The 11,710-nt window shown below is 42.4% G+C and overlaps 1 protein-coding gene and 1 long non-coding RNA gene across 2 annotated transcripts; one reads left to right on the forward strand and one right to left on the reverse strand.

Annotated features, from left to right (window-relative positions):
* Window positions 1-4,555: 4,555 nt before the first annotated feature.
* LOC111261088 (long-chain-fatty-acid--CoA ligase 1-like) lies at window positions 4,556-7,496 on the reverse strand. Its single transcript, XM_022834310.2, has one exon. It carries the CDS (start codon window positions 6,895-6,897, stop codon window positions 4,798-4,800), a length of 2,100 nt encoding a protein of 699 aa, XP_022690045.2. The 5' UTR covers window positions 6,898-7,496; the 3' UTR covers window positions 4,556-4,797.
* A 2,069-nt stretch (window positions 7,497-9,565) lies between these two features.
* LOC147753399 (uncharacterized) lies at window positions 9,566-11,710 on the forward strand. The gene is made up of 3 exons (XR_015311357.1): window positions 9,566-9,679; window positions 10,210-10,271; window positions 10,443-11,710. It is a non-coding gene; the product is annotated as an uncharacterized LOC147753399 (long non-coding RNA).

Here is an 11,710-nt window from a genome sequence, read left to right on the forward strand (position 1 = left end):
CCAGTTACGGGGCTCCGTCGAAAAATAAAGGCTGGTATCCGTACTTTTATAGGAACGTAAAGGGAATAGATATTGAGATTAAGCGCTTGCAAATGGCGTACCACCTTATGAAAGGTGGCGCTCACTTTGTGGCGATGTAATCCTTATCGCAAAATTTCGAAGAAAATTGCTCTACTGTATTGGTCAAAGTAATGCCATGCTAAAGGATATTACCATGCATAAATAAAAGAATTCGTAGAACATCGGAACGAGGTGGCGTTTGAAAAGAGTAGGGTACATGTCCGCTAACAATGGTGATAAACGAACAGCGACTTCATTTACTTAATAAGTACTTAATATCAAATAATGGAACGAGATGGGATTGAGGGTGGGATCCTTTACAGATTATGATTTATGAGTGTTATCACTACGACATGCCATATTGTCTTTGGAGCCTCTAGGCACGTAAACGTGTAGTCGGTAGTGTTAAGGACAGAGCGGTCGAGTGGCTGATATCGTCAGCGTCGTCACGGCAAACTGCACTCGATGTTATTTCCTAATTGAAAGTGCTTTCTGAGCCACTTGAGTTAATGGCAGCTGTAACGCTTGAAGAGCGATCAAAATTGCTTGGAGACATTTACCAATGTACAAGTATAACGAACAAGGGTAAACAAAGGCAACGACTGCCCGAATAAGCCAGAACTGACGAGAAGCAAGCGATATGTTTTTATCATGGATCCGAATTAGATACGTGAAGAGCAACTAGATTGGCACCAGCAATACGGGCAGCAAACAGGAGGCTTGCGAGACAGGTCTGGTTGTTAGAAATCGAGCGGACCACTTTCTACTGAGACTAACAAAGGTTTTGTCCGTTTCCAAGCGAAATTCGTCGGAGGCCCACTAATCTATATATATATAGACATCTTCAAAGCCGCTGATGACGGCAATGGCACATCTTTTTGTAGGGTTTCATTCTGCGTTACTGTAGATGTTGTTTAGCTAGTTTTCAGGGCAGGAATTAACGGACCCAGGTGACTTGAGAATGTCCAAGGATGCCCATGGTGTGATTCGCGTTTAAGGCAGCAGAACAGTGTTCGTCTTCGTTCTAATGCCGTAGTATTGAATGTTTTGGTAGTTACCCTGTGTCAAACTCTGGGATTCTCCAAGACCAGTTTTATTTTTTACGATTTCATTCTATGCATACACAACCTAAGGTTTAAACAATCATTGAACATGCCCGCCACCTGCCGAAGATTTAGCATCTCCACTCAATTTCGAACAATTTCGCATTTACCGACTATTCGGGTCATATAGGTCGGGTTTGACGTAGTCAGATGACAATGTGCGGAACCTAGGGCACTATCTACCGTAATGAACGCAATTTAGCATAAGTTGTCTCATAAATCTCGTGAACCCAACGAGTGTCCAGGCAAATTCTTGTTTACTGCACAGGGCGCCTTAGCTTTCTCCATGAGGGTATTCATTAGAAGGTGTAAATACACCTAATAATCGCCGAAGAAACTTTTTCCCACGCTGGAAAGTCTGAAATTATTGAACAGTTGCTGCGAGTGTAGGTGACTTTAAGCGTAAAAACCCGTCGACCACAAAACATACTCATGTACACGTAAAAACATATATTGCTCTGGTAGCTCTGGACATTTTGGCCGTATCAAAGTGTCAATGCTAGCCGTAGTTAGCAATACCAAAGTTCACGTCGTCAATCGCTATCTCAAGATGGTCAACTCAGTATACTAGTTGGCCACTTCACGTATCGGATATGGCGTGAATAAATGGAATATTTCTATTTTTGACAGTTTTTATGACTAGAAACTGATACACCTATGTGGGTGACCTCTCGTAAAAGCGCGAGAATCTGCGGGTCGGTACTATCTTTGTTACTTTTTTTCACGCGAGATCTTTTTTACGAGGCGAGACCCACGGAAACGTGTACGGCCGCGCCTTTGGCAAACCCGTTGCTGTTGGCTAACTATAGCAACAATAAACCAGGCACCTAGCACCAGTTAATTAACTTCTCTGCCTTTAAAAGTAAACTGTTTTGTGCAAGTTCCGGTTGTATTGATTACTAGCAATTGCACTAGCGGTCTGTCTCGCTACTCTACCTTTTTGCTTGAATCCAGCGCGAATCTGAAGATTTTTCAGGCTGCTTGAGTTACTGCCTGAGAAGTCTACGCGGAAAGTTCGCTTTTTTTCGTAGATCATAATGCTAATTTAATTTGGCGCAAAACGAGGCCATCAACTACTTTCTTATTTCGTCTTTGGGAACGGTGGCGCGCCGCCGTCTAAAAAGATCACGACGGGCATCAGTACCGTCCGCGCCGATATCAAATGTAGGCATGTATACTTTCACGAAAACTGTGTCCTACATGGAAGCTTTGTTCATTGGTAAGAAAAAGGACGATTAGGTTAAGACAGTTCATCACCAAAATCTTTATTGCAGGTACGATTAGCCTTCTATCTCAATACGGGTAGAACTAAGAGTAATAGCAAAAAGGCACAGGGCAGAACCCGCGGGTGGCGTTTTTGTTAGAGTTAAAATCTCCTCCTACTAGAAGTAAGACAATACGACCGTTACCCTAAGATAGATACCTCCATCTCCTTTAGATCCATAGATCCATCTGCTTCAACGATCTTACTCAGGCTAAAATATTCTCTATTTCTTTGTGGCAATTCCGATCCGACCCGTTCGAGATAACACTGTTTATGTAATTGTAGTGATAGGAATGGTTGATAAATAAAATGAAGGATCGTTTCAGGACATTTAGCAGTTGGATTTAACCAATAGGACTCACAATACGGTTTCGCTATCCAATGGACGTCATGATACGGCGTTATCAATATGCAAATCTCGCCATTCAGCGTAAGCTAAATCGAATATTAGTAATGGAGAAAGACCAAGCGGCGTGCCGCCGTACGGGGTCATATCTTCACCGGTGATTAGAGCGCATATCTTATATAGTCTACAGTATAGATCGTTTTCAGACTATTAGACTGCCAGGACCATTTAGTTATCCGTAAAGAATAGGAACGTTACTGACAGTAGTATCGACGAGGTCAACGTAGACGCTAATTATCGATTACTTGGCAGGATTTCCTAGCAAGCGGAAAAGAGTCGTCCTTTTGACTACTATATATATCGTAAATATAAATAATCACAAACAAAATCAGATGTATTCCTCCTAACGTAATTTGACGGCTGCTAAACGAATAAGTTATCGTGGACAAGGTCCACAAGTTAGACTGTAGTAAGTATATTTTACATCTTAACAATCGCTTGTGCAAATTTATCAGCGTCTATCAGGATCTCTTGCGAGTTCGGATTTTGCTCTGCGGCGATGCCACGTTACCGAATCAGACTGATTTCGGTCGAAATACTTGGGGATATCAAAGACGATGTACGAGTTATATCTTATTGTAAAATAGTAAATTAACAAGAAAGACATTATTTGTGTGACTGCCACATGTTTTTGGTTAGCAACAGTGACATGAAGTGGCTAATGGGTTGGGTCTATTTGTACAGCAGCTTTTTCTGATAAATTACAATGTAAAATTTTGTGTCTTTTCGTCTTTGTGGTATCATCGCGAAGACCGCGAGACATTTCAGTTTAAAGAGTAATAGCGCCGATACGTCGAGTGTTTCAAGCTCCAGACCTAACATACTAACTGACACTGGTAGTGCTGAATAATAAATGGCTATAAACTCTTTCGTTTATGTAGAGATTTTATACTCACATGCCGATCATTGCAGCATCACTCATTAGCTGTCAAGGCAAAAAAAATCTAGCAACTGATTAAGCCCTAAAAGCGTTGTCGCGTAACCCACCACAACTGGTCCGTACGTACAAACACGTACATTTAGGGAGACGTGCTTGCGTTAGTCACCAAAGGGTGAAATAATCGAACAAATATAGCGTTTTGGTCCGCGCGTGCAAGGGCAGTCCATGTAACTGCACCCTATTTCGAACTAATCACCAAAACAGCTGACTGAATGAAGAATAAATTCAGGTAAAGGATGTTTAGATACTAATAGATAAATGGTATGATTATCTGTACGTGGAGCATCTGCAAGAAGCGATGGTATATTTGCTCTCCATCAACTCGGGGTGCTTAGCATTGGATAGATAGCTCATATATAGTAAATATGTGCGTACATCTGCTACGCTATCTTTTTGCATTAACGTTTCTAGTAACTCAAATAGTAGAGGTCGATAAAGCGATATTTTTTCTATATTCTTGATGACAAGTTCCTTAGAATAAACAATACAGTGTCTGTGAAGCGTCCCTTTCCGTCCGTCGAGGGGTCGGTGATGGCGCTGTCTCCTTCGAAAGCGAACCGGTTGTATGTTATTCTGGCCGCGAATGTTTATTGCACTTAGAGTCAAGCCAAACTGCGCGGCAAAATCGCGTTTATATCTAACGAGCTGATCTACTCCGTCGTTCACTTCTGAGACTAAATCAGAGATGTAACCGGCACTCAATTGTTGAGTGCCGGTTCAGTGGTATTTTGATTCACTTAATCATTAGTGGTAAACTGGATGAATAAAGATCAGCCCCTAAAAACTGATGAATAATAACCCAGATATGGGTTGCTTTATATATTAGTATAGGTGAACTCGATGCTAGCTAATATTTCACTCGTTCTCGGTAGCTCTGTTTTTGCAAAGGGAATGATTCAGAAGCAAGATTTACTAGTGCTGTCAGATACTGCGACCATTCCTATATCACCTGGGTCGCATACACGCCATCTTGGTCTATTTGCACGTATCAGCTTAACTGAAACAATCGTACCGAGGTAAACCGTCAAGGTTTACCATTGATCAGCGAGCCTTCCCGGTACAATTCGTCTATTGTTTGCGCATACTTCTTTCGTGCAAAGTTTCGCTTCACTTTGTATGTTGATGTAAGTATACCGCTGGCAACAGAAAAGGGAATTGCTTCAAGATAGATATTTTGAATCTGTTGTAGCTCATTGAGGCCTTGCGCCATTCCGGCCCGACGTAGCTCCTCAAGACAGGCCTTTCGTACTTGAATATCATGGCATAGTTCCATAAATACAGGTTCAAACTCGTGTGTAAAATTATTTGCTTTGGCCCACTTCATGAACAGGGCCTGGTTTGGAACAGCAACAGCAACGCAAAAGTTTTGGTCAGAGCGTCCGTCGATGAAGACGTCCTCGAAAATTTGGACACGACCGTAAATGCTCTCAATTTTCTCTGGAATGATATATTCCCCTTGCGCCAGTTTAAATATATCGTTTCGGCGGTCGAATATTTGTAACTTCCCCTCAGCGTTCCATTTACCCACGTCACCCGTCGCGATCCATCCGTTACGTATCGTTTCTTTGGTTGCAGCCTCGTCATTATAGTAGCCTTCAAATCCAAATGGTGACTTCACATATATTTCACCAACGTCATCCTTGGCATAATAGTCTAGTTCGGGCACATCGACAAGTTTGATCTTAACCGAAGGCACTGGCCCTCCAGTGTGTCCTCCGGTTGAATCGTATGGACTCGTCGCGGTTACGACCATCGCTTCTGTACTACCGAACACTTCTATGACAGCACACCCCACTGTCACCTTGAAAAACTCCAACACTTTTGGATTAAGAGGGGCTGAAGCGCTTACGATCGTTGATATTCTTCCACCTAGAATTTCACGGACTCTCCGAAATGCAAGTCTGTCGTAGATCGTATCGTGGCAAATCGGACTATATTTATTACTCGATATGAGTCGCTTCTTTCTTTGGTAACAATACATAAACACTATACGTTTGAAAAAATTCTTCGTGAGCTCACTATAGACTTCGTCGTAGATTCGATTCATGATACGTGGCACCATGGGAATGTGGTGCGGCTTGATACGTCTAAGATCACTTATCAAATGTTTAATACTGCCACTCCAGAACATGGCGGTTCCTCCGTCTGCCAAGCACAATAATCCAAACAACGTCTCGTATATGTGGCCTGTGGGTAAGAAGCAAAATGTGTAGTCACCGGGGTAACGTGGGCTAACCTTTAGCAATCTACTGACCGTGTGGTACATTTGAAGCAATCGGCCATGGGTGACAATCGCGCCTTTAGGATCACCGGTAGTGCCTGACGTATAGAACAAGGAAAAGGTATCTGCAGATTTGGGTAACGCAAACAAATATCTTTTATTTTCCCCGAGTTTCATAAAGTCACTCAGACTAAGAAGCTGAACGCTTACAGATCGCGCATCATTTCGTAGGTCTTTGCTGGGCTCGTAACCCGCAACGACTAGTATCTTTACGGGCATCTGATGGGCACGTTCGACAACTACGCGTGCCTTGGCTTCGGTATCGACGACATATATTTTCGACTGAGATTGTTTCAGAATTTTTCGGATAGCACTGGCATCCAGGTTCGGATATATGGGCTGAAGTATCATGCTCATCGAGGTTACGCCATACATCATCTCGAGATAGTCTTTCGAATTGACAAAGTTAACCGCAACAAAATCCTTCGGTTGTATTCCTAGCTCGCGCAAAGCCATGCTAATCTGTTTTGCCTCATCAAAGAATTGGTCATAGGTCAAAAACTCGATTGCGTTTGTCCTCTGATTGACCCAGCCGCAAATATTTCGATTGGCCGTGTTCCGTTCGGACGCATATTTCAAAGCTTCATACATGGTGTTAGGGTATTTATTTTCAAAATCCGCCTCGAGGCCCGCCGACGTCACACGAATCTTTTCGGAGCCGGGTAGAATTCTGCTCATCTTACCCATGAACTCCCGACTCGTGATTAGCTTTACCACTTCCTCATCAGTGACTTCCTTGCCGGTTGCTGTCCATCTGAAGAAGCGAATACCATTCCCAACGTTCCAGGGAGTAACAGCCAGCGCACGATGTATCGCGACCAATCGCGTAAATGGAGACATCATCAGTTTTTACTTTTCGTTGGCGCACTTCAGCGATAACCTGTCTGCAATGAATAAAACTTTAACCAAAATGCCAGCTAGAATTGTCGCTGCTGCTGCTGCCTTCCATTTTATGCTGTATTGATCCTCCTGTTGCCCGAACGGCGCTACGTAATATCGCAAACTGCATGACGCGACACTAAGAACTTAGTTATTCATTTCTCTGGTTTGTGTGTTTGCCCGCGTCACGCTGCCCCGAAATTTTCCGCGGCACATTTTTCGAAGAGGTAGATTCATTAAGCTTGATACGAATGCACTTAAAAGCACCCAGCAATGAAGAAGGACTGGTATGAAATAACTCTGTGAAAAAGTATGTTTCAGAGGAATGCTTCGTTCTTAACCGGAAAGTTGCCCCTCAACTTCACATTACAGACACTAGATACATATTGCAAATCATTAGGCCCAAATCGGATATAAAAGTTCCGTACGTTGCTCCGCTTAACACTCGTGCCGCTGTTCTACAAGAGGAATATATTGGGTCCTAATTATGGTAATATCCCATGGACGGGACTTGCGAAACGAATCTGTTCGATAGCCGTAAACAGCCGGATGAAGCGATTTCTTCAAAGACTTCGTTTTCACAAAATTTGAAAAACCAAGGGCTCGTCATATTGCGGCGATCTCTTGAGGATGTAGCATTTTTCTACTGGGAAACTGAGTACAATGCATACATTGTCTCAATCGATATTTGCGAAACTTTCTGGTCATAGGAATTATCGTTGATGGCAATCTGCGGAAATCTTCTGTTTACCATTAAGCACGAATTTATTTTACACAATGGATTTTACTGAACGGTTTATTAACGGTCCATGAATTTTAACTCGTTTCCATGGGGCGAAACACGATGTGATATTGACTGCCTTGCGCTTTTGATGGTGGTGCTTCTAGCATGTCCTCTGGCGCAGTGCTATTGCAACGAATATTTTATCTAGGTATAACATACATAGCACCAAGCGTTTGTCAACCTATCCTTGGCTTATGCATATCCTGTTAAGTATACGCTTTCGAGTTTTCATACGGTACACATATGGTACCGAATCCCAGCCTGAAAACAAGTCTATTATCGCCCTGTCTATCGGTTCATCCTAAACCAGTGAAAAAAGTGGCATAGGCATTACGAAAACAGCACAGCCCACCTTAGAACTAGTAAAATTTCTATATGGTACGTATACAAAAAAGAGTAACTTGTCTACTGATAACGTATTTTGCGTTTTGGGCTCTGAGCACAACTGCTTTAGCAATAGTTATGCACATCAATTGACCGATATCGGTAGGCGTACACCGAAATGATCCGCGCCTCTTAGTGTTATTCAATGAACTGATACGAAGATTCTGGCGTTTTACTTTGCATAGAGATGCTCCCACAACTGCAAAAGCGCGCTTTCATAAACAGGTCAAAGGCGACAATTGTAGATGACCAGGACCACTACAGCGCTTAGTTTCGGTTCGTGTGTCGTACATTTTTTTAATACAGGCAACAATAGGACAAATTAACAATACACTGATTCAGAGAAACTGCTATAAGAACATTCGATTGGAGACGGAGGCGAGTGGCAAAACACAGAGCGGCATTTCTAACAGAGGACCGTTTCCTAAAAATCGAAAAAATGGGAACACCACTATAGGTGGTTTATTAAACGAAAAGCCTAGTCCAGAGCCAGCAAGCAACGAAAAATGGATTTTGCACTAATCAAAGGTAAATTAACTGCAAAGGAGTACTGAAACAGCTCGTATGTGCTAAAATAAAATCTATAATAAATAGGAAATGGGAAGTCAATCAGTGAGCGAATCATAGCTTACCACATAGGAAGTTCAACAAAGCTAAATTAAGCAAACTCCTTAAAAAACACAATTATAATTAAAAAAAACAATTATTTCCTCACAAAGTCTCCGTAGAACAAAGCCAGCCGAAGATTGTGTACGGCTAGTTTAAAGGGAACGCATGACCTGGTGCAAACCTATGATCGAGTTCTGATATGTACATTTTTTTTTACTTATACATCTTGTGGTTCCGGAGAACGAATAAAAGTGGGGTAAACATGAGAAAAATTGTAAATTGATCTTCCGTGCCGTCCCATTGGTCTTCCGTATATGTTCCCATTTTCAGGAGACCTACCTATATAGTTTAATTTCCGGGCTAAACCATGTGACAAAGTGTGTAGGTAGGCCTGTTTTTGCCTACTGCACTATGCGACTTCTCTGGACGCCTGAGCGAACTTTTTTCAATCGTCTATGTGCTCGTAATTTAAAGCCTGAAAGAGGCGGTATTCAACATAGATACCGATGTAGCACCACCAAACAATTATTTAAAAAAATGGAAATCTTTTTCCCAAAATGTTAATAAAGCGTTATATTTTATTTTCTTAGCTCAGCGCAGTAACCATCCAATAAGTGACTGTGTCCTTATCGAGTTCTTTAGGCCCATGCGAATCTAGACATACACGATAACGCCTAACGACCGACGTGCTTAGTACAAATTTAGCCACGAATAAATTTCCTAAAAAAATCAAAGCTTAAGGAAAACAATTATTTACAAACACCTTAGAAAAATTTTGATTACGTGAAAAGTAGTTAAACGTTTTACGTTCATATACTTTTTACAATGGGTCATTGTAGATCCTTATAGGTCCTTGCTTGGAACAGGCAACAACGCTCCTGCACCAAACGACAAATTAAACACGGCGGTGACTAGAAAACGTATCGGCCAATTAAAATAGCCGACTTCTATTCTTCCTAACCCAGTTAGGTAAGTACGGGTAAGTTAAGCCGGTTTGCATTATATACGGGTAGAAGTTATACTCGCTAATGTACTGAGCCAACCTACTGGAGCATAAATGTGCTCATTTAAAAATATAAAATTCTATTTGTAATAGTAATAAATAATGCTGCTCCAAATAATGCTGCTGCTCCTGCTGTTGTGTTTCTCATTGTGCTTACTGCTTTCACCCACCGTAACCTACGTCACAGCTGATATAGTAAGTCCACCACAGTAATGATATTAGACAGAGTGTACCAGAAAAGCACCAGCCTTCCAGGCAAAAGCAGCGGTACCCAACACGACCATACAGTGGTGACGAAGTAACGGGGCAAACGAAGACTTTGGGTTTCGACGCCATTCATCCAGCCTCTTGCTGTCGTTACTAGGGTCGCTACAAGTGTGTAATAGCTGCGCTCTATTTGGCTATCCATTCAACAATGACACTTCAGCTTCTGACTATCCTCTTGCTGCAGCTATGGCCGCTAGCGTTATTACTGCTAAGTCATTCATTTTTTTAGCCTTTCAGCTACGCCGGCCAGCTTCAATAACCAGCAGCACCGGCACAATGCTTGACTACAAGGTAAGCACAGTCATTTGCTCACACTTTGAACTCGTACGCAGACAAGTAGTACGTTGGTCCGGTTGGCTCATATTGGTTCATGTCGACTCACATCTTCTCACCTTCAGACATGCACACACAGACCCAGAGACACGTCTTGACACCCATTTTTGTCCCATGTTTTCGTTTTAGTTTGCTGCCTTTGTCATCAGACTGTTCATCGACCGCGCCCTGTGTGAGAGCTTTAACGGCTGCTCCTGCGTTGCTGTAATGGCAAAAGAAGACGAAACAATTCCATTCGGATTCTTTGCCCACTGATGGTGGCAAAACTGGTACTGCTGCTACTAGCCAAAATCCAGGACAAACGTAGTTTCCCCCTTTCCCTGGTGCAGCAACTCTACTGCTACGTGGCAATGGGGACACCGTTTCAAATGTCGAGAATCGGAGGGCAGTTGCTTCAACGGCACTTGTCCCGCCGACATCTGCAACGATCTCGCCTCCTGCCCCACGATGACTTCGACTCTTACTAGCATCACTTTCGGCAGATGTCCTGTCATCGGTTCCCTTCACCTCAACATGCTGCCGCCACTAACTTAAACGGAAGTAGTCGTTACCTGAATATTCGCTGAAGTAAAGTGGTAAGCACAAGTAGTGGCCTCGTCTGTGTTCCAAAAACTAAAAAGTCTGCCACAAATCTACGTGCTTGTTCTTGTTTCTACGTTCTAACTGCGATCGTTTGGCATTACATTAATATGAATCTATCTTGGTATAAGCTGGTATTGTCATTTGCCGTTCCTAGTTGTCCGTATAATGGTGATATGAAGTCTCTTTCGACATAGCTCATGGTACATAATCACTCTCGGACATAATCATTCGGAAGCAGATTATGTGGAAATTAGTTAACCTAGATTACAGCACATAGTGCGCTTCGATTATCTCCTAAACATTTCTTCAAAGACCCAATATACTGTTGATAGGGTCATACCGCTCTTTAACTTACCCATGCGTGCTTCCAGTAATTTTGTTGATTGAGTGATCTTCAAGAAACGAACGTTCCACCAATAGGCCCAATACGACTAGACTGTCAATATTACACAAGAATCAGAAAAAACCTATCTGCTTCGGGATTTTCCTTTCATATAGCTTGACTGCTCTCAAAATATGATCAACATTTTATTAATTAGAATAGAGCGCAGTCTTGTCTGAAACTCGGTATAACGAAATCTACACAAGCGGCGATGGGATTTTGGATACAGCTGACGCAAAGACAATTTACGCTGCTTCATTCTAGAGAAAACCTGTAGCCACGTGTTAGATCCAAGCCTTTGTCGAAATTTCGAATTTCTACAGGGATCATACTTGAAGAGGTACGTGCACGTGCGGTATAGCTTGAAAAAACAAACTCGAGTTCGAGAATGCAATTTCTATATTGCGCTTCCTACTACACCTCCGGAGTCACA

The sequence above is a fragment of the Varroa jacobsoni genome, unplaced genomic scaffold, assembly GCF_002532875.2.
Source record: "Varroa jacobsoni isolate VJ856 unplaced genomic scaffold, vjacob_1.0 scaffold_517, whole genome shotgun sequence".
NCBI lineage: Eukaryota > Metazoa > Arthropoda > Arachnida > Mesostigmata > Varroidae > Varroa > Varroa jacobsoni.